This window comes from Prorops nasuta, unplaced genomic scaffold (assembly GCF_024137725.1).
Source record: "Prorops nasuta isolate Cenicafe-Biocafe unplaced genomic scaffold, Cenicafe_Pnas_1.2 PNAS00018, whole genome shotgun sequence".
In the NCBI taxonomy this organism is placed as follows: Eukaryota; Metazoa; Arthropoda; class Insecta; order Hymenoptera; family Bethylidae; genus Prorops; species Prorops nasuta.
The window spans coordinates 3,730,917-3,749,940 of NW_027116815.1; the positions used below are offsets into that span (position 1 = coordinate 3,730,917).

The 19,024-nt window shown below is 38.0% G+C and overlaps 2 protein-coding genes across 3 annotated transcripts; one reads left to right on the forward strand and one right to left on the reverse strand.

Moving 5' to 3' along the window:
- The first annotated feature begins 634 nt into the window (after positions 1-634).
- On the forward strand, positions 635-15,235 carry Hnf4 (Hepatocyte nuclear factor 4). Of its 2 annotated transcripts, none has more exons than XM_066738238.1 (8): positions 635-1,222; positions 2,276-2,375; positions 10,027-10,228; positions 10,330-10,424; positions 10,513-10,649; positions 10,724-10,994; positions 12,629-12,781; positions 12,880-15,014. In XM_066738238.1, exons 1-8 carry the CDS (start codon positions 1,121-1,123, stop codon positions 13,539-13,541), a joined length of 1,722 nt encoding a protein of 573 aa, XP_066594335.1. In that variant the 5' UTR covers positions 635-1,120; the 3' UTR covers positions 13,542-15,014. The 2 variants fall into 2 exon arrangements, with proteins under 2 accessions (XP_066594335.1, XP_066594336.1); XM_066738239.1 differs by having other exon boundaries at positions 640-1,222; positions 12,647-12,781; positions 12,880-15,235.
- Positions 15,161-18,182, reverse strand: Psf3 (DNA replication complex GINS protein Psf3). The gene is made up of 4 exons (XM_066738241.1): positions 16,033-18,182; positions 15,809-15,953; positions 15,554-15,683; positions 15,161-15,481 (listed from the first exon to the last, which is right to left on the reverse strand). The coding sequence occupies exons 1-4, from the start codon at positions 16,136-16,138 to the stop codon at positions 15,254-15,256; spliced, it is 609 nt and encodes a 202-aa protein (XP_066594338.1). The 5' UTR covers positions 16,139-18,182; the 3' UTR covers positions 15,161-15,253.
- Between the last annotated feature and the right edge of the window lie 842 nt (positions 18,183-19,024).

The following is a 19,024-nucleotide window of genomic DNA, read 5'->3' on the forward strand; positions in this document are numbered from 1 at the left end:
TTCAAGAGTCCGTCACGTCCGATTGTGTATGTAGTATACAGCAGATGAGAGCTTTGTGAGACTGTTGATTGCGCGGGTAACAGTGCCTGGCTGCCGCCTGCTTTGCCTGCTGTGGTATTTCTCTCATCGTCATCAGCTTTTGACTCTCGACTCGATTCGACTCGACTCGACTCGACTGGTTTCGACTCGGGTCTCTCGATCCTCCGAACTATCATTGCTCTTCTGTGCTATAGCTCTACTATTTAGCAGTCCAATCCACAAACATACGACTTTTTAAAGTATTGGATATCTGCACATTATTGAGCAGTGGTGCACGCGTACCAAAATAATCGTTATTAAATCCCTTTATGTGTAAATAAGAAACAGGAAACAAGAAGAAACGCTCCAAGTCGCATATCAACATATACTTGAACAGTGGAATGTGGACACTGGTGCAGGATACCAGATGATAGAAGAATCATGACATTCGAATCAGCGGATAGTTGGGATGTTCGTATCTTATAGAGGCACGGAAGATCCGCGGATATGAATAAAAAATATTTTTCTATATCTCTGATTGAGAGAGGAAGGAAAAGGTCGGGTAGTATGTATACATACATGCATGTATTAATTCGATAGCCGAAAAAGTAGTGGGAGAGAGAGAGAGAGAGAGAGAAATAGAAAGCTATATACATATATAATACTAATACACCACGAAACTGGTCATTGTTAAGCATGGTAAACTACATTGTTGACGTCAATGACTTGGCTATTACGAGGAGGCATATATGTATACAGAGCATAAGAGTTGGGAGTGCTTCTACCGCACAGTTTGTCGCGTTGTCGTCTGCAATTATTGTATTAGTATAGTTGTATAAGATTTTGCTTGGTCATCGCGTTACAGCACGAGATATACGTACATCGAGAGAAATAGTTGGCGTGAAATGGCATGCATCTGCCAGATGAATTGATAATAACCGAGATTGAACGAATAGGAATAAAGAGTATACACTTAGATTGCTAATATATTTTATTTGTGCTATACGTATATATACTGCTGCTACATAGAGGGGACCAAATAAATTTGATCCGTGCGTGTGCGTACTTTATATAGAGTACATACTAGTTACATTATACAGAGATGACGCAGACGCGGCGAGGCGACGGCGACGGCGACGGCGGCGGTGCGGTGGTACCGCGCGACAACAACGCAACGCGGGGCAATAATCGGGTCAGTCGTTGGGTCAGTATCTCAGACGAATTGCCGTCGATAATGAGTATTGTAGATGTCTGTGTCGGCAAGCAAAAAACTCGAAACTATATAGGCTTATCGCGCGAGCAATATTGCCAATGTGGAAATTTCTACGGAATTTCTCCCTCGTTAGATGATGGTTACATGTTCGCTATAATGGCAGTGCTATAGAGTAAATGAGTGCTTCTTCGTAACATTGGTATCGCACGATTGTATATACTATATGTACTACCAAGCTTATTGCTATACGGATGTGTGTTTGTCGAGAGCATTCCGTGTTCTTTGTTTGTGCAGCGTAGCTTCGCAGGAGAAATTAGTTGCATCATGCTGTACGAAAAGCATAATAATAAGGTTATCGTCGCGCGTCTTCAGTTTTTATCGCTCTCAGGTAGTATTATACATATAGACTGGAGTACCAGCGATTACGAAGTTTGGAAGATCTCGATCCGTTATACAATATAGGTATATATACATAGAAAAGACTATTCGTATTATTTTCTACAGTGGATAAGTAGAGTAGATAAACCAGAGATAAACTTGGCAGTATTGCCAAGCGTCTGCAAAACTAGCGAGACTGTGATTTTCGTGCAGAGTGTGTCGTTTCGTTATTCATGTTAGAGACGACAGGCATCTTACCATCTTACCGACGAAAGATATCACTTTAGACCTTTAGAGAGAAGAAATGTGCAGTTGAGAAGAATAACGTTTAAACGCGACGTGGGAAAAGTTTAATTATGAGACAAAATTGTACAGGTCGATTTTTTAAATGAGCCAAAAAGTCCAAGCTGCTAATCTTCAAAATAAGATTAACAGGAGGAACGCTGATAGCGAATGAATGACTGGCTGGCGAGACTGGCGAGTGGTTACTGTCGGGCCACGTTACCACAGATATTTAAACAGTAGCGACATTTTCCAAATGTCCGGCAAACTGGCTTGAGCGTTATTCTTCGTTTAAATCTTTAAAAAATTCTCTCTCTCTCTCTCTCTCTCTCTCTCTCTTATTCTTACTTGTTATATAAAAATAAAGAAAAGCTGTATTCGCAGTTGATGGTGTTGACGATTATAGAGTTTGTAATGGAAGGTGGACATGATACAATTGAGGAATTGCCAAATACTGATCCAGCGCCAGCCTCACCGTCGGATGGTAAGTTGCAAATCTTTACAATTGACATTGGGTAGGGGGTATGCGGAGTATGTGTGTGTGTGTGTGTGTGTGTGTGTGTGGGAGCATTGAAGCATTGCAAAACATGAAAAGAAGTCGCGTCCCTATTGAAGAGGTAATTTCATTGAAGCACTAGTCCGTAACTAATACGAGAGGCATGAAGATTTGGGAAGAAATTCAGAAATTCTTTGAAAGATGAACGTGTCCGATTTATCCCGTTGAGATTATGCAATGGTGATGGAGCGGGCATGAGAGACACGTTACATCCGCAATAGCCGCAAAAATTCATGTGGAACTAACTGGCGGGCAGTGTGTGATGAGATAAGAAGAGGCATCTTAAGCAGCGCCAGATAACCCCAAAGACCTATAAGCAACGCAGTACCAAAATGCGCCTCTCTCTCTCTCTCTCTCTCTCTCTCTCCTCATCTTGCGGTATAACACAAGTATACACATATAGAGTATAGTAATTAATTGGAAGCTTATTACTCCTACCGATTTTTCTCTAATTATTTACTTTATTACCTCTTTATCCACGCACGTGTATCGGTATGGATTTCCATCTTTAAATTGCGCAAATGCGATGAGATAAGACGTTGATAAGAGAGAAACACTTCTACCGAATTTCTGACGCAATTATCTCATATGTCAAGGATCTTACTTCCTCTTGAAGAAATTTGTCAATTTTATAGCTGAAAAACGATCGTCGACTTCCTTGATCCTGATTTACATAACAGGTTGTTCGTTATTGGTGTACAGTCTCTTTGAGTTACCTAGTATATAATATAAGGTCGCGCGGCCCCCAAGAGGAAATAATACTCCCCTGTAGCATGTATTGGTATACTTATCCGAGACATGGAGATTAGGACGCTTCTTGTGAAAAGATATCGGTAAGACACAGCACACTTAGTATGCGGCTTGGTTTGTCTAGTCTCAAATTGCTTTTATCGCTCTTCAGTTTGGTCGAATAGGACGAAAACAGATTTGAGTGATTTCATTGGCAATATATATCCTATCCTTAAATACTATAGAGATAACTATAAGATAAACTATATATTGAACAATGAGAGTGCGCGTAGTTGGCTCATAAATTGTCGTAGAAAAGGTGACAAGAGCAGACATTTTAAATAAGGTTCGATGCTTCGACTACAAGAATAAGCCTCAATTAGAGATCGTTTGTGTCAATTGTTGCACTGCATTTATCGCACGTGGATAAATCTTTTCTCTTCGCCACTTATGCTGCGTCACTTCTAATCGACTACTATCGGACTATCTTATCTAGTACCTGAAAGCATTACTTATTGACGATCAGCCCTAAACTTATTTACAATGTTTTCCATCATCCAACTTTTCTATTACTTTATTGAAACTCATTCTTATCTTTTCGATGCTTTTCCAATCGTTCTTTTTCATTTATTGCAATTACATGATATCAGTTCTTATCAATTATTAATTTTCCCTCTTTTTATCGATGTTAAGGCAGAATAATAGAAGATGCTTTGTTTTGTCGTTGCCTTATTCCTGAGAACTGCACCGTACTCTCAATACAGTTTAAGCAAGTATAGCAATCTATTCTTATTTATTGGAATAGATATATGAAAATATTCCATGGATTTAAAGCTGGCTGTACAATTGTTTTTAACATGAGATTCTATAAGAAAGGAGGATTCGCCAAAACTGTTATCAAACTTTGGAAAGGATGAAGAAGAATAATGCACGTAAATATACGTGACAAACTCAGATAAATACACGTACGCGAGAGAAGCGCGTTGATGTGATGCGTGCAATGTCACGTGAAAGACGCGTGCTTTTTATTTTCCCTCTAATCCATTTCTCATTTCTCGAATTTCATTTATTTACAAAGGCTCTTTTCTTTTTCCTTTAAATTGATAATTATTCGATTATCGAAGCTTAATAATAAAGAACGAAAGAGAGGGGGGAGGGGCTAGAATTTTTTACATTAAAATAATTTTCGGTCAAAAATCGAGGAGAAGATAAAAAAACTATTTTTGTAGAGAAAACTAAAGAACTTATGGGCGTCGAAATCAGCGTCGATGTGATCACCGCCGACGACGCGGCGTCATTTCTCGAATGCTGTAGTCACATTTAAGAGAGATTAGATTATCGTTTTTCAGCCTCCCACTATATATATTCCCTCTCTCTCTCTCTCTCTCTCTCTCTCTCTCTCTACTCACTGCCTCTTGTATAGTGTACCCTCTTACTATGTGTGTTCGCTTACTCATTTAAATCCCCCCTCTCTCTCTCTTTACCCTATACAAATATCTTACCGTATCGCGCTCTCGGTTTCAATGTTTCACTCGTTTTCACTGCTTCCCGACCGGTGAATCTTTTGCTGAGCAGTCTGTCTGTAGTCAGCTATTAGGGTTTAGCCGTTTAGCTTCGAAGCTCCCGTTGAGCTCACATGCTCGGTCGGAGCCTACTGGAAGTCGCAGCATTTTTCTTACGAGTGTTTCCACCCATCCTAATCAATTTTTTATTCGTTTGTGAGTGCGAACAAAATCATTGAGAGAGCTAATTATCATTGGAGATCTACGTATAGTCATCGTTTACCATGAGGTTCGACGATCAATTATTCACAATTATGGGTGAGAAACGTTTTTCATGTAATAATTTATATATATATATATATATATATATATATGTATGTATATTTAGGAAAAATATTATTCATGGGCCGAGCTTATTATCCTGATAACCGCGGAGAGATTGTTGAGCAAATGGGTTTCCGCGGATTATTACAATAAACTCAATAATCGTGCCCGGTTGATTCGAAATCTCTCAATTGATAAATTTAATAAGAATATGTAGCGGTGTTAAGCCCGTTGCGATAGTGTTCAATTATATTGTAAAGATAAAAGCGTCTTAATAATCGATAATGTTTTTAACCACTTGTGTCGCGTTAATCTGTCTGTCGGAGTTGGAGTATGATAAATTTTTTCTTTTTCCACTTAATCTTCTTAAAGGTCTGTAAAGATTATGTCCTTTTTTAGTCTAATAATTAGAAATCCGAGTTATATCAGTGATAATCTAATACAGTAATGATATACGATGCATTTCATATTTCCTTGTTGTCGTCAGACTGCTATTTGTGTGTACATAATATAAATAGTTTCTGCTGTCTGTTTTATTTTAAAACGTCCTCGCGTCATGATAATTTTGGATAAAATATCCTATTTATCTTTCGAGTGTGAAAAATGAAAAAAGAGAGAGAGAGAGAGAGAGAGAGAAGAGAGTATAGATATAATATATATAATACTATTATATAGTAGAGCGCTCGGTATCTCGATGCCATGAGAAACGTAGGTCGTAAAGAATATCAGTCTTGGGACAAATAAATAGCCGATGGGTCGGCCGATACGAGTCCGAGTAGGTAATGCACACTAACCTTTCTCTAACAAAGCAAAGCAAGGCAGGCAGTAGCAATTGTAGCAGCGCAATGACTCAGTTTGCCAGCGATAAACGGTATACTATACAGAGAAAATGTCAGTAAATAGCAGCAGTAGCAGTAATGCGAAGAGTGACAAAATCAGCCATTGCCTGCAGCATGCAGCAGCAGCCTCCTACTGCCCTTGTCCCTGCTGCTGTTAGGTGATTGATGCAATGAGACACACACTGCCAATGATTCAGCACTGCTCTCTCAAACGACTACTTTGTTTTATAGTTTATCAATAGCAATCAATGCTTATCGATTTATAACTGCAAGAAATACCTATTACACATATCTTGGAATTATTATATATTGTTTTTTCCTTTTATCGAGTAAGCAGAAGAAATTGGTCGTAACGAAAAAACATGTTGAAAGACTAAGTTTAGATTCACCTTATCTTGGAATTTATTTATTCAGGATGTTTATTCGCGATTGATCAATCAAAGATTTGAGATACGATTGTTGTGGTATATATATCGTATACCAAGCACGGTACGGAGGAAAAATTGTCGGATGGTCGGTGAAAAAATGGTTATTTATGAGGAAAAATTATGGAGAATCGAGGGAATGAGGTGGGTGTGTAGTTATATGGGTATACCGTGAGCCGTACGGATCACAGTCATACAGCGCGCACGAGTCATAGAAAGACTCGCGCGCGCGCTAACTTGTTCAATACGGTGAGCCGTTGTTTGCTTTGCTTTGACGATGCAAATTGCAGAGAGTAGAGTTAGAGTATACCGAGTCCAGTGCTCGTGTCACTGGCGACAGTCGCCACGGGCACAGGAGGTCTCGCGATGCTTCACCACAGTTCTGACTCCTGAGACTATAGCGAGTTTGACTCGTCTCGACTCGTCTAGCGTCTCTCGTATTAATTCTCGCGTGGAGTGTGTCTGTGATGTGACGTAACAGGCGCGTACGAATGTTGGTATGTACAAGTTTCTTGGGAGTCGGTGTAAGTAAGATAGGTTGGTTGGTAGGTTGGTAGGTAGGTAGGTAGGTAGGTTGACAAGAATCGTGTGGTGGTGTAGCGCGAGTAGTGACTAGTGCAGCCCGTAGCCGGCCAGTCGTTGCCAGATCGCCGATGCTTCCGTCGTCGTCGCCGCCGTCGTCGTCGTCGTCGTCGTCGTCGACGACGCCGTCGCGGCCGTTACCGTCGCCATCAACGCAAACGGCTGAGGCCATTAGCACTCTTGGCGATTCGTAAGATTCTTGGTGCTCGTTGCAATTGTGTTTTGTCTCGCTTTGTTTTATCAGTGAAAAACAAAAATATGCCTTTTGTGCCTCTAACACTTCGTGCGTGCCTCCCACTCGGCTTATTTTCCTGAATTGTCGCTCGATCCGCAACCTTGGGAGAGCAATCGAAAGTGGAATCTTCGATAAGACGGAAAAGCACGCATCGCTCGGCGAATTATATTCAGGTGGTTGTCACGTGAAAAAAATTGCAATGGGTCTAGCAGGTATGTTTCATTGATAAACACATCGACTGAGATAGGTGTTTATGTGTATATATATATATGTATATATATATAGTTATTGACAATTGCTTAGATTTCATTCTCGCGCGGAGCTTTTATCCGTTCTTTTTATTATCCGTCAAGTTTCTTTATGACCTTCGACTATACGAAAGTCTGTGTGTTTCGTAATAGCTGAGAGAAAAGAGAGATAGCTTCGCTTTTCTTGCGGGAAGAGTAAACGGATCTACGTGGCAGACTGGTAATTCGAAATCCATGAGACCTTGCGATTGCTCGATATTGCCCGTAATAATCGCTTCTTTTTAGCGATAAATTTTGAAATTTTCTTTCGATCATTCTAGTCGATACTATAATTAATTCACTGTATGCAAAAAAGGCTCCAAGATGTCTGCACTTCTTCTAATGCGATTATATATATATATATATATATATGTCCGTAGACAGTGTGTATCTCAAAGTAAATCTTGACTAGATTACAAAATACATCGCAGTCGTACGCTGTTTTCTTACATAATGATATCTCCTATCCCCCTAACCCCCTTCTTTCTCTCTCTCTCTCTCTCTCTCTCTCTATCCCTCGATCAAATAACAAGAGTCGCCGCGCATAGAATACTTCCTAGTATAATGACTGTACTACGTGCAAATCAAAGTGTGTGTACAAGCAGTAAGAGAATTTGTGGATTTGGGTGACACGTACGCGTTATTCGTAAAAATTCTGCGTCATTGAAGCTTTTCAAGTTATTTGTGAATTATAAGCGCGCCGCGCGCGGCGTACGTGTTTGCTCAAGTTGTTGGCGCAGAATTAACATAATCAAATAGTTTCGTAGGCAAGAGCGTACATTAAATATTTATAGTATATTATGAGGTTCAACTAGTCAAGAGAGAATTGCAATAATACTGTACGATGCTCGTAGCACTGAATTGATAAGAATGTTTGAGCTAATTAGCCTAAGGAAGACTCGGTTGGGGAAGCCTGCACTCTTCGGACAAAAATATTGTTTTCGCACGATGATTGCTTTTTAATTAACTTTTCTATCCTGATGAAATTACTCGAGATCGTATTGCCGATATTCTCATTAAGGCAATTTCGCTACATTGGAAATTTCCAAGCGTGTCACACAGCCTAGAGGCAGGAATCCTGTTTTAACGGAGTTGAAAACTAGACGTGTCAGATCGGAACTTTCATTTTATGTCTCGTATAGTCAACAACTTGCTTCGCCGTGCTGCTCGAGTGCTACTCGGTCAGCGGATTTCTACCAAATTTTCGATAGTTTCAAATTCTTTCGACTCTTCGCGGTGTATTATTCTATACATATATATATATATATATATATATATATATAGGTGAGTGGTATAAGGTGATATATGTGTGCGCGTAAAATCGTCTTCCTTAACCCATCGAAGAAGTCAATCGAAAATTTTGCAACGTAATGCGCGATGCGCGTCGTCATTCGTAAAAGTGACAAAAAGAGGAGAGAAGTAAAAACACAAGCACACACACACATAAAACACATGCACATCAGGCTACAGTAGGAGAGAGAAAGAGAGATAGAGGAGCACACTGCAGGAGAACACGCACACAACAACACTGACTTACACTGACTAATCGAGGCTCGACCGGGCCTTGACTCTGATGCCGGCAATAATGTGTCTTCATAAATTTAAATCAGATACCATTGCTTCAGAGAGCATCATTAAATTGCATTTGTAGTCCCCTTTTCTGTCCGACGCATTAACATTTATTTCATCTATTTATTAATTTAATGATCGGTGCCATTTTATTCGCAGCTCCGATTTTTCCGGCTAAAAATTTCCCAAGAATATTGCGCAATCGGTTAAAAGCTGTTAAAAGCTTTCAGCTTGCACTCGGGAGGAGGATGATACTCCTCGGAGCGCGCGCGGCAGGCGGCGATGCATTACACGCTAATCGTTCTATCGTTCGCTGAATAATTCAGTGCGAACGTGAAGCACACGCTCGCGGTAGCGAGGAATCGGTAAACAAGTGGTAATATTTTGTTAAAGTACAATAAGGGATTGAAGGAAGAGTGCACACGGTGGAAAGAGGAGAGAAAGAAAGACGTACGTTTTTCTGTCACGAAGCAGTCAAAGTAATTTAATATAGAGACCCGACTGACTGACTTGCAATTAAGATAAAGCAAAGGAAGATGATTAATATTAATAGAAGAAGGAATGGAGAGTAAAATCGTATTGCATAGCAATGGAATCTAATGAATCGTGCTTCATAAATTATTCCAAGGTCCATCCATTTACTCTACACGTGGACTCTTCGGTACCCAGTGCGTGTTGCTACCCCCTATATATATGTATATAACTATATAGCTATAACGCAAATTCAGGCCTTTTTGACTTTTGCCATTTTTTCACGAGAAAAAGTAAACAGATGTGGAGCAGAAATAGAATGAGTATAAATCTTGTTTCGCTTCGCCATAACATGTCACTTAACACAGACCTTTATCAGTGGTATTAGCTGCAGCGAATGCATTACCAATGCATTTTCTCAAGGCTTCAGAACTATTTACATACTTAACCCTGTGCTGACCCCTAGCGCGCGCGCGCGCGGAGGGACGTTTCAGATTGTATACACGATTAAGATGTGTATAAACTACAATGTGCAAAAATGTAGCTAGGCTCTCTATTGTTTCTCTCTGGCACTTGTATCATTATTTTTATATTATATTATGAATTTACGACACAGATGCAGACCTGAGTATGGGCGCTGGTGCAGCAGGAGGCTCGGTCTTGGGTTTACCCGGCTCGGGGATGGCCAATGTTCTCTCGCAACATTGTGCGATTTGCGGTGATCGAGCCACGGGTAAACATTATGGTGCTGCGTCTTGCGACGGTTGCAAGGGATTCTTTAGGAGATCCGTTAGGAAAAATCACCTTTACACATGCAGGTTTGTCGCACGCACACGAGTGCTCAACGATTCTACTTATTCTTTCAAAACCCCTCTCCTATCGCTCATGCATATATATATATATATATATTATTTGATAGATTCAGCAGAAACTGCGTGGTAGATAAGGACAAGAGGAATCAATGCAGATATTGCAGATTGCGAAAGTGCTTCAAAGCCGGGATGAAGAAAGAGGGTGAGCTATATTTTACGTAGTTTTCGATAAATAGTTAAACGACCTTGGGATAGCGGTAATTGAAAAGAAATTTTGAAATTTGACGCAGCTGTGCAAAACGAGAGGGATCGAATAAGCTGTAGAAGGCCGAGCTACGAAGAACAAGCGAACAGCGGCAGCGGGCTTTCGGTAGTTTCCTTGCTTCAGGCTGAAATGCTCAGCAGGCAAGTGGGAGCTGCTTTAGAGGTCTGTACGATTTAAGCCTGACCGCTGGCTTGGCAGTTAAATAGATTTTTACAGTATTCGCGGATTTTCAACAGCTAGGTAGCCCGAGCAGCGACAATGACCTCAGCACGAAACAAATCGCTAATATCAATGATGTGTGCGATAGCATGAAGCAGCAATTGTTAATTCTAGTGGAATGGGCAAAATACATTCCGGCCTTTAGCGAACTCACGCTGGACGATCAGGTCGCCCTCTTGAGGGCGCACGCTGGTGAACATCTTCTTCTCGGTGTCGCCAGGCGCAGTATGCACCTCAAGGACGTTTTACTCCTAGGAAACAATTGTATCATCACTAAGAGTTGTCCTGGTAAGTAAGTCCCGTCAAACTTGAGACTCTTGAAAAATCATCCGTTCTATGGTCAGTCCTATAATTATATATTACCATGCTTTTCATACGCTCTCGCCGTGTCCAATCCTTCCAATCGTGCGTCCAAATTAATTGTGGTAACGCTGAAATAAAAAAGCCACAGAGTTTTTCGAGGAATAGATGCAACCAGATCCCAGTGCTATTTCGAAAAGTCAGCTAATCGACGATACAAAGAGCTTCCTTCACCTTTTCGCTGACGTAACGCGTGACCTTCGAAATACACGCACACCGCGAGCACAACTTCCTCCTATCCAGCTGCTGATATAATGTATATAGGGTGTTACAATATTCGCGCATCACGCGTACAACGGAGATACCCTTGAACCCATTTCAGGTCTACTCTCGCTCAGACATTGTTTCCTACGAGTGGATCATTTTTCAATCATTAAGGTTTTTAATTTGCCAAGTGCGCGTGACGTAAAATGACGCTTTTGACGTGCGCTGGGAGGATGACGTCGACAGTCGATTAGCAGAAATCTTCAAGGTCTTTGCTGTGAAAGGAGAATTAAAGTTTTTTGTTCTTAATTGTACTTTCCTTTTGATGTCTTCCTACTGAAAGAAAAATCCGAGGCTTGCAGATAATTGATCGAGCGATTAATAGTTTTATCTTTGGCGAACGAACGTCTGTCTTTCTTGTTTTAATTTATTGGAAGATAATGTAATTATTTTATTATTTTTAATTTCGAGCATAATCAGTTAGAGGTGTATTTGTACAATTGTTTATCTTTAGTAAGGAATGTGAAAAATTGCATGGAGTGTGAAAATAAAATAATTGTATTTGTAGTGATTGAGATTCCTGCATGTATGTTGTTTAAAAAACATTGAAATTAATTCCTGTACTTTGAGAAAGCATTAGAGGAACGAGGATAAGACTGGTCGATCGAACGTTGAAGGGGTTTTTGCTGGTTTTAAAGTGTAGCTGTTAAGTGAGTATATCCATTATTTTATTTTATTGCGAGGATACTACATTGTCAAGGTCGTTCGTTCAAAATAATGTCAAATGCTTCATTTAACGTCAAAAAGTCAACAAATTAAAAACCTTAATAATTAAAAGATTACTAATTTCTCGGACAAGTGCCCGAGGAAGGATGGTCCTGAAATAATAGATCCAGGATGCACCTCTTCTTGTTCGTAGTTAGCGAATATTGAGCATTCGGTATGCAGCACTTCCATCAAGAACAGAAGGAGGAGAGAAATGACAGAGCATTTCGTACACTTAGATAAGATTGTGGGGAACGAATGAGTGTGTGGTTAGACAACTAGGCTTTGGTCGTTATTGGTCGATTACAATATGTATACTACTTAACATAAAGATGGGCAAACTGGGCTTCTTCACTTGCACGACTCTGGGCTGTAGCTAGACCGACTGAGTCTGGAATGGAGACTTTTCCTTTCGGTATTAATTGCATGCTACAAAATTTTAAGGTTTTGGGATCAATTATTATTGGCAAAAATATCTTTGTACCAATTATAAGCAGTTGCTTTGTCGATTGGGAAAAAATTATATTTTTTACTAGCTTTTATCCGGGCTCAGTCACGAATTTAGGTATGAACGGAATAACTGTGTTTGTCAGTGATATCATTGCCCGCAGAGGGACGTAACCAGGACTTGGACATCAGTAAAGTAGGGATCAGGATAATGGACGAGCTGGTGAAACCACTTAACGAAGTCCAAATTGATGATACGGAATTTGCTTGTTTAAAAGCAATCGTATTTTTTGATCCTAGTAAGTATAATGATACACACATAATATATATGTATACAACCACAACCGATACAATCCAATCGTACCACCATCAGCACTCGAGTAATTTTACATTTCAGACGCCAAAGGGTTGAGCGAGCCGTCTCGAATAAAGCATTTGCGATATCAAATACAAATTAATCTGGAGGATTACATCAGCGATCGTCAGTACGACAGTAGGGGACGATTTGGAGAAATTTTATTGACCCTACCAGCTCTACAATCAATTTCGTGGCAAATGATCGAGCAAATCCAATTCGTTAGGCTGTTCGGAGTAGCCCATATAGATAGTTTGCTTCAAGAGATGCTGTTGGGTGGCGCTACGGCAGAACTTAATGGAGGCACAACGACGCCTCTTCCGATTTCAAACGCTCCTGGAAGTTACGTCAGCAGCAATGAGAGCCCTAGTAGTCCCCTAACACCGGCCAATACTGCTCCCATGAGTCCTCAAGAGCAGATGCTCACTGCCGGTACCGTCAGTCCAGTTATGATACTGAGGGATCTTACGCCTATCACCGCTATCAGCGCTACTAACGACAACACCACCGCCACTATCGCAAACGTAAACATCACCACCACTACCAGTACTACCACTATTACCACCACTACTGCTGCTGCGGCTGCTGCGGCTGCCGCCGCTGCTGCAACTACCGCTCAAGCTCTTGAAAATACCGCATCAACGGTAGGCAGTTTTAGGCTTTTCAAACAGGAACCTACTTTAGAAACTGAGTCAACTTTTTGACTAGAAGGAAAGTTCGTACTTTCCCTTGCCAAACTCGTCATTTTCTAAACCTCTCTCTCTCTCTTTTTCTTTCTCTTTCTCCTCCTTTCTTCCCTTTTATACCATTATCCTCTAGTTTTCTAAATTTTATCCGCTATGCTCAAATACTTGCTCAACTTGTGCCTTTAGCCATGCATAATCCTTCCTTAGCATGGATCAAAGATGCTTAATTTTAAAGAGTGAAATGTGACAAGTGAGAAAAACGATATAGCTCATTATTATTATTATTATTATTATAGGCAAGTCCGGGGATTTTGTCACGTGAATGAATGTTTATAAGGTATACTGTACCATTTGTTATAACAGCTTTCATAGTGAGAATGCTTCATAAAAACCCTCCATTGGGATATATTTTTTTATCAAAACGTTATAATTGAAAAAGTGATATACAGACAATACACTGTAAAAATATCGTACGTTAGGTATTAATATTCCAATTACACGGGTGTATGCGTGTCCTTGGCATCATAAGATTATGTGCATCCGTCTGAAATTATTTTAATTCAACAATCTTTCTTTGTCTTGAATCCATTGTTAAATCATTTCTTTTGTTAAAAGAAGTTGGCGAAAACATTCCAAGTCTTTATGAGACACGCTCAGTAATACCCGAAGGAGAAAATTTTGTAGATTTTGAAATCTAGGCAATGCGTTTTTATCCATAGCTCAACCTATCTTACGCGTATGCCGAAAAATGCAAAAACTGCCTCGTAAAAAATCTAGTAAAATTTGGAACGCCTGATTATCTTTTTACATTATTCAAAATTTTATTCGACGAATCGATAGTTTTTCAGCAACTGACATATTGAAAATTAATGACTTTTTTTATTAACGTACATATATTTTTCATTAGTACTGTGTATTTTTTATAACTCTAGGCTTTAGTAAAGTAGGCATAATTGGTAAGAGATCGGTAATATGGTGTAAAATGTTCAAAGACATTCATTTCAGCAAGTTCTAATGTAGATTTTCCAATCAAACTGAAGATCGACATAATAGGAAGCAATTGCTATAATTTATGTGACGCAAACTATACGTTTGTGTCGAGTTGTGTCAATTTTTAGCATAATTGTAGGGCTATTCTGTAACTTCTTACCGACAAATTTCGGTAACCTTTACCATACCTAACGATAAATATGCCTGATTGCAACGATATAAAAGTATATATCTGTTTCGATCCTCAAGGATACCGACATATCGCTCAAAGTTACAGAATACGGGGTGTGGAAAGCTCCAAGTGAAAGAAAGTATTCGACATTGCATACATGCAATTTTTATCTTTGCCGAATCTTACATAATTGCGTGAATTTCTTAAGCATCTCTAAATAAGTCAATTTTGTATTTTTATACGAATAAATGAGCTCGCATCCCTTTATAAAATCATAAAAGAAAATTTGCGAGTATGATATGTTCGAGAAACCAATATTTTCATGTTGTTTTCTGATAATGTAGCGTTAATATTCTGACGTGGGTTGTGAAGTAGTTGTTATTTAATATTATTGCTATTATTATTACTTTAGACCCCTAAGGCATTAATAATTATTGTTGGAAGTTAAACTATGACTGATTTCATACAAAAGATGTAGATAACTTGTTATTATTTAAAAAAGTATAGTAAAGATATTTACATTGTTAAATAAAGGGATATGTGATTTTCAAACTTCTCCAATGTTCTTTCAATTTAATTCACAATCTGTTCGTTTACGTTTCTTTAGATTAACAGCAGTTTCAGAACTTTCGATACTACCTACACCCCATTTCAACCAATCGTTCAATTGTATTTTGCTTTTTTTACCAGATAAAAATAAGAGCCTCTCCATTCTAGGGAGTTGTGTACACAGGGTAGGATCGGAAATAGGATTTTGAGCCCAATCCATAATTAGTCTGAATCTAGACTTGAATGCCTATAATAAGTAAAAAATAATTAAGTAATGTATATATTAGGTTTGAATGATATTAAAATTAGAGATACTTACCTGCAAGAGGCACTCAGTAATATTTTCACAGTCTCTGTTTTTCAATTTTCTAAGATGCATGCCTAATTCATAATAAAAGTGATTCCATTTGCTTAATGTTACGGCACAGGCATCAGCATTCAATATTTCCCTACACAGAATATCAACAATTAATATACTTAAAGTTTTATGTGGTCATTATTAGGATAAAAATTGGATAATAAACTATACTATAAGTTACCTTCAAAAGTCAAAAGTAATAAAAATTATGAATACCTATAACCATCTTTGTACACTTTAGGTATGTCAACGTTAACTATAGATCCATGCAAGACATTTAAATCATATGCCGCCCAAAAAGGTAACTCCAATTTAGTTCCAGATTTTAAATCTTGACTTTCCGAGGAAACATCCAAATAACCTAAGCAATAAATATAAATAAATGTAACATAACCTTTGTAAACGTACAAAATGAATAATTAGGTTAGCTCCTTACATACCTAATCGTGGAACATTAACTTGAAATTTGCAGGAAATCCTTTCTTCTGTAGCCAAAATATCGACAATAGAAAAATAATCCGGCGAATAGCTGCAGGAATATGCCATTGCATTAAATATGAAAAACGTAAAGTAGTATTTATCAATAAATATTTTAAACTGTAGACTGTTTTCATTCGAGCAGTAGTATACCAAAGTACCAAACCAACTGGTGCCAACACACACTGCCAACTGTGTAAGACTAATATTCAAAACTTTTCGGAAAAATCGATTCGGGTGTTTTTCTCACTCTTTCCTTATCAGTTGACACAACAGCTGTGTTAGACATTATAAGCATATATATCGAATTATTTCGACTACATCCAGACATCTTCGGATTTCAGAGGCTGAGCTTTTGTAGACTTATCTCCGTGCAATATCCCCCTTCTCCCCTAGTTTACATTATAAAAACTGAGGCAGCATAACCAAGCTAATCTACACCTCTACACTCATTTTTACACATATATTTTTATTAATAATAAATTAGATTATGTACGAGGTTTGTTGATTCCTCCAAGTCCCCTATATTATCTTTAAATGTTTTAAAATTAAGTGATTCAAATTATATAAATCTTTATATATAAATTCGTGTTTGTTTTAATTCTTATAGTTTATTTCGATAATTTAAGATGTATGGACAATTATTACATAATAATTTTATATAATAAGAGATTGTTTTTCCTTGATGGTGATAGATTCGTATAACGCTCCAATTTCGTGTGTGCGTGTCGTTTGATCTTCGTCGTATCCCCTCGCTAACTTTCTTTTCTTTCTCTCTCTTTCTCTCAGACACACACACATACACACACTCGCGCACGCACTCAACGCAAGCACAAACGCGCGCTTATTTGAGACTGGTTCTCTTAATTTCTTCTTCATAAACATTAATAATTATTAAAATATGCAGGATTTATGAAACACGCGCTCTCTTGGTTACTGTTCGTCAATCAAACCTTATTATTTTTAATAATTAAAATTACGATAAAACGCTATAATATGCGCCCATTGCAATATAACTTTGTGTCGTAAATAATATTTCCTCGTTAACAGTCAAAAGTATACATGATTTCAGTAGAAACATAATTACGTGTATTTATGGTGTGTGTGTGTGTGTGTGTAAAATATGACTTTACTATTTCCAGACAATCGTTTTAATTTTCCATTACTTTTCTTCCTCATTTAAATCTATCGAATTAAAATCATAACACTTGACTTCGATACAAGATTAAAGGAGGTAGCTTACGTGTATATAATAATATATATATTGTTCTAGAATTTTCTTTTCTCTCAGTCTCTGATATTAATATTATGACTTATGTCAGTATTGAATGATGAACAAATTGGATTGATAATTTTTTATCCTTAGGGGGATACGTTCGACACGCACAATCGTCGGCATTCCAAAATATTAAATCGATAATTGTCCATTAGGACATAAGATACCAAAGCTGCCCTGCCGGTGGCTCAACAAGAATTTCTAAATTAATATCTTTGAAAAAAGATAAAAATTTCAGCTTTACATCTTTGTGTGCGCGCGCGCGTGTGTACGTGGTATGTGCGTGTACGTGTGTGACCGGATTGGACCGCTTTGATATTTTTCCAAGTCGATTATAATGATAAAAGGAATAGTACATATGAGTAAACGCAGTTTTTTATAAATGTAATTACAAAGGGATGCGCGTGATCACAGATAAAGATTTACATATATTATATTATACGTATATATATAATATAATACATATAAGGAAATATGCCGTTCAAGTGTTTGTTACTATATGATTGATTTGTCAAAGTTTTGCTTGCTTCATCTCGTACATCTCAATTTTTTTATTCATATATTTTATTTTTCTCCTTATTGGCTTATTTTACCGTCTTTGACCCGTGGACTCCTGACACATACGCGAGTATCTTTATTGCGTGTATACCACGATACCACATAGGCGACCTTCCACTGCTAATACAATATTATGCTTTCCCAGCTTTTAGTTGAAATTCATACAAACACATTTAAAACAGGTTAATCTTATTGTTATAAGACCCGATTGGCAGAACTTATAGAATCCAACTACTACTAGAAAAATAAAGGAACTTCTGCGTGTGTCTGTGTGTGTTGGCGTCTTTATCAGTGCTGAGACTAGTCATACTGCGTACAGTTATTATATATAATATATTATGTACACATAATGCAATATAATGACAAATAATAATGGAATAAGGAATTAAGGCAGACTAAGGTGTGATGGCAAGATGTTTAAAAACTTTTGATGGTTTATCTATTTTAATGAACCTTCGCTTCGTCCTTGTGACTAGAAATGCTATATATGGTATAATAATAATAATAAATGACTTAAAGGTAAAAAATAGCGTGTGCGTGGGTTTGTGTGAATGTGTGTGTGAGGTGTAACGCATCACTTCGTTATAACAGTACTACAAGAATAATATGGCAACGGCGGTTTTGTTGATTATCCTAATCATCAATCGATCTATCAATTATCATAAATCGATTAATTGACAAGATGATATCGCTAATACAATATATAATATATAAGTAATTAATTTATGCAGAGAGACGAATGAAATTCAAATTCAGTCGGTATATATGTAAATCGCGAATAAAAGAATTGATGAATTTGTGCTTTCGCATATAATAACACAATATAAATCAAAGTTTCATTAGCCATTTGAAATCTTGTGTTATTAACGCGTTACAACTGTGACATAGGTATTAATCTTAAATTGATTTCTTCGTTAAAAGAAAATTTTGTGATCTCTAATCTCGCACCTACTTACGATTCTAATCCTTACATGTTAAAGAATGGTTTAGCCTAACGAAATGAGCCGCTTACGATTATGAAATATAATTTTTAAGAAAAAAATTAAGAAGAAATCTGATAAAGGGTGATCCCAGCTCGTATTAATCGATTAACCAGTTTTAAGCAACTCGAAGCCAACTCG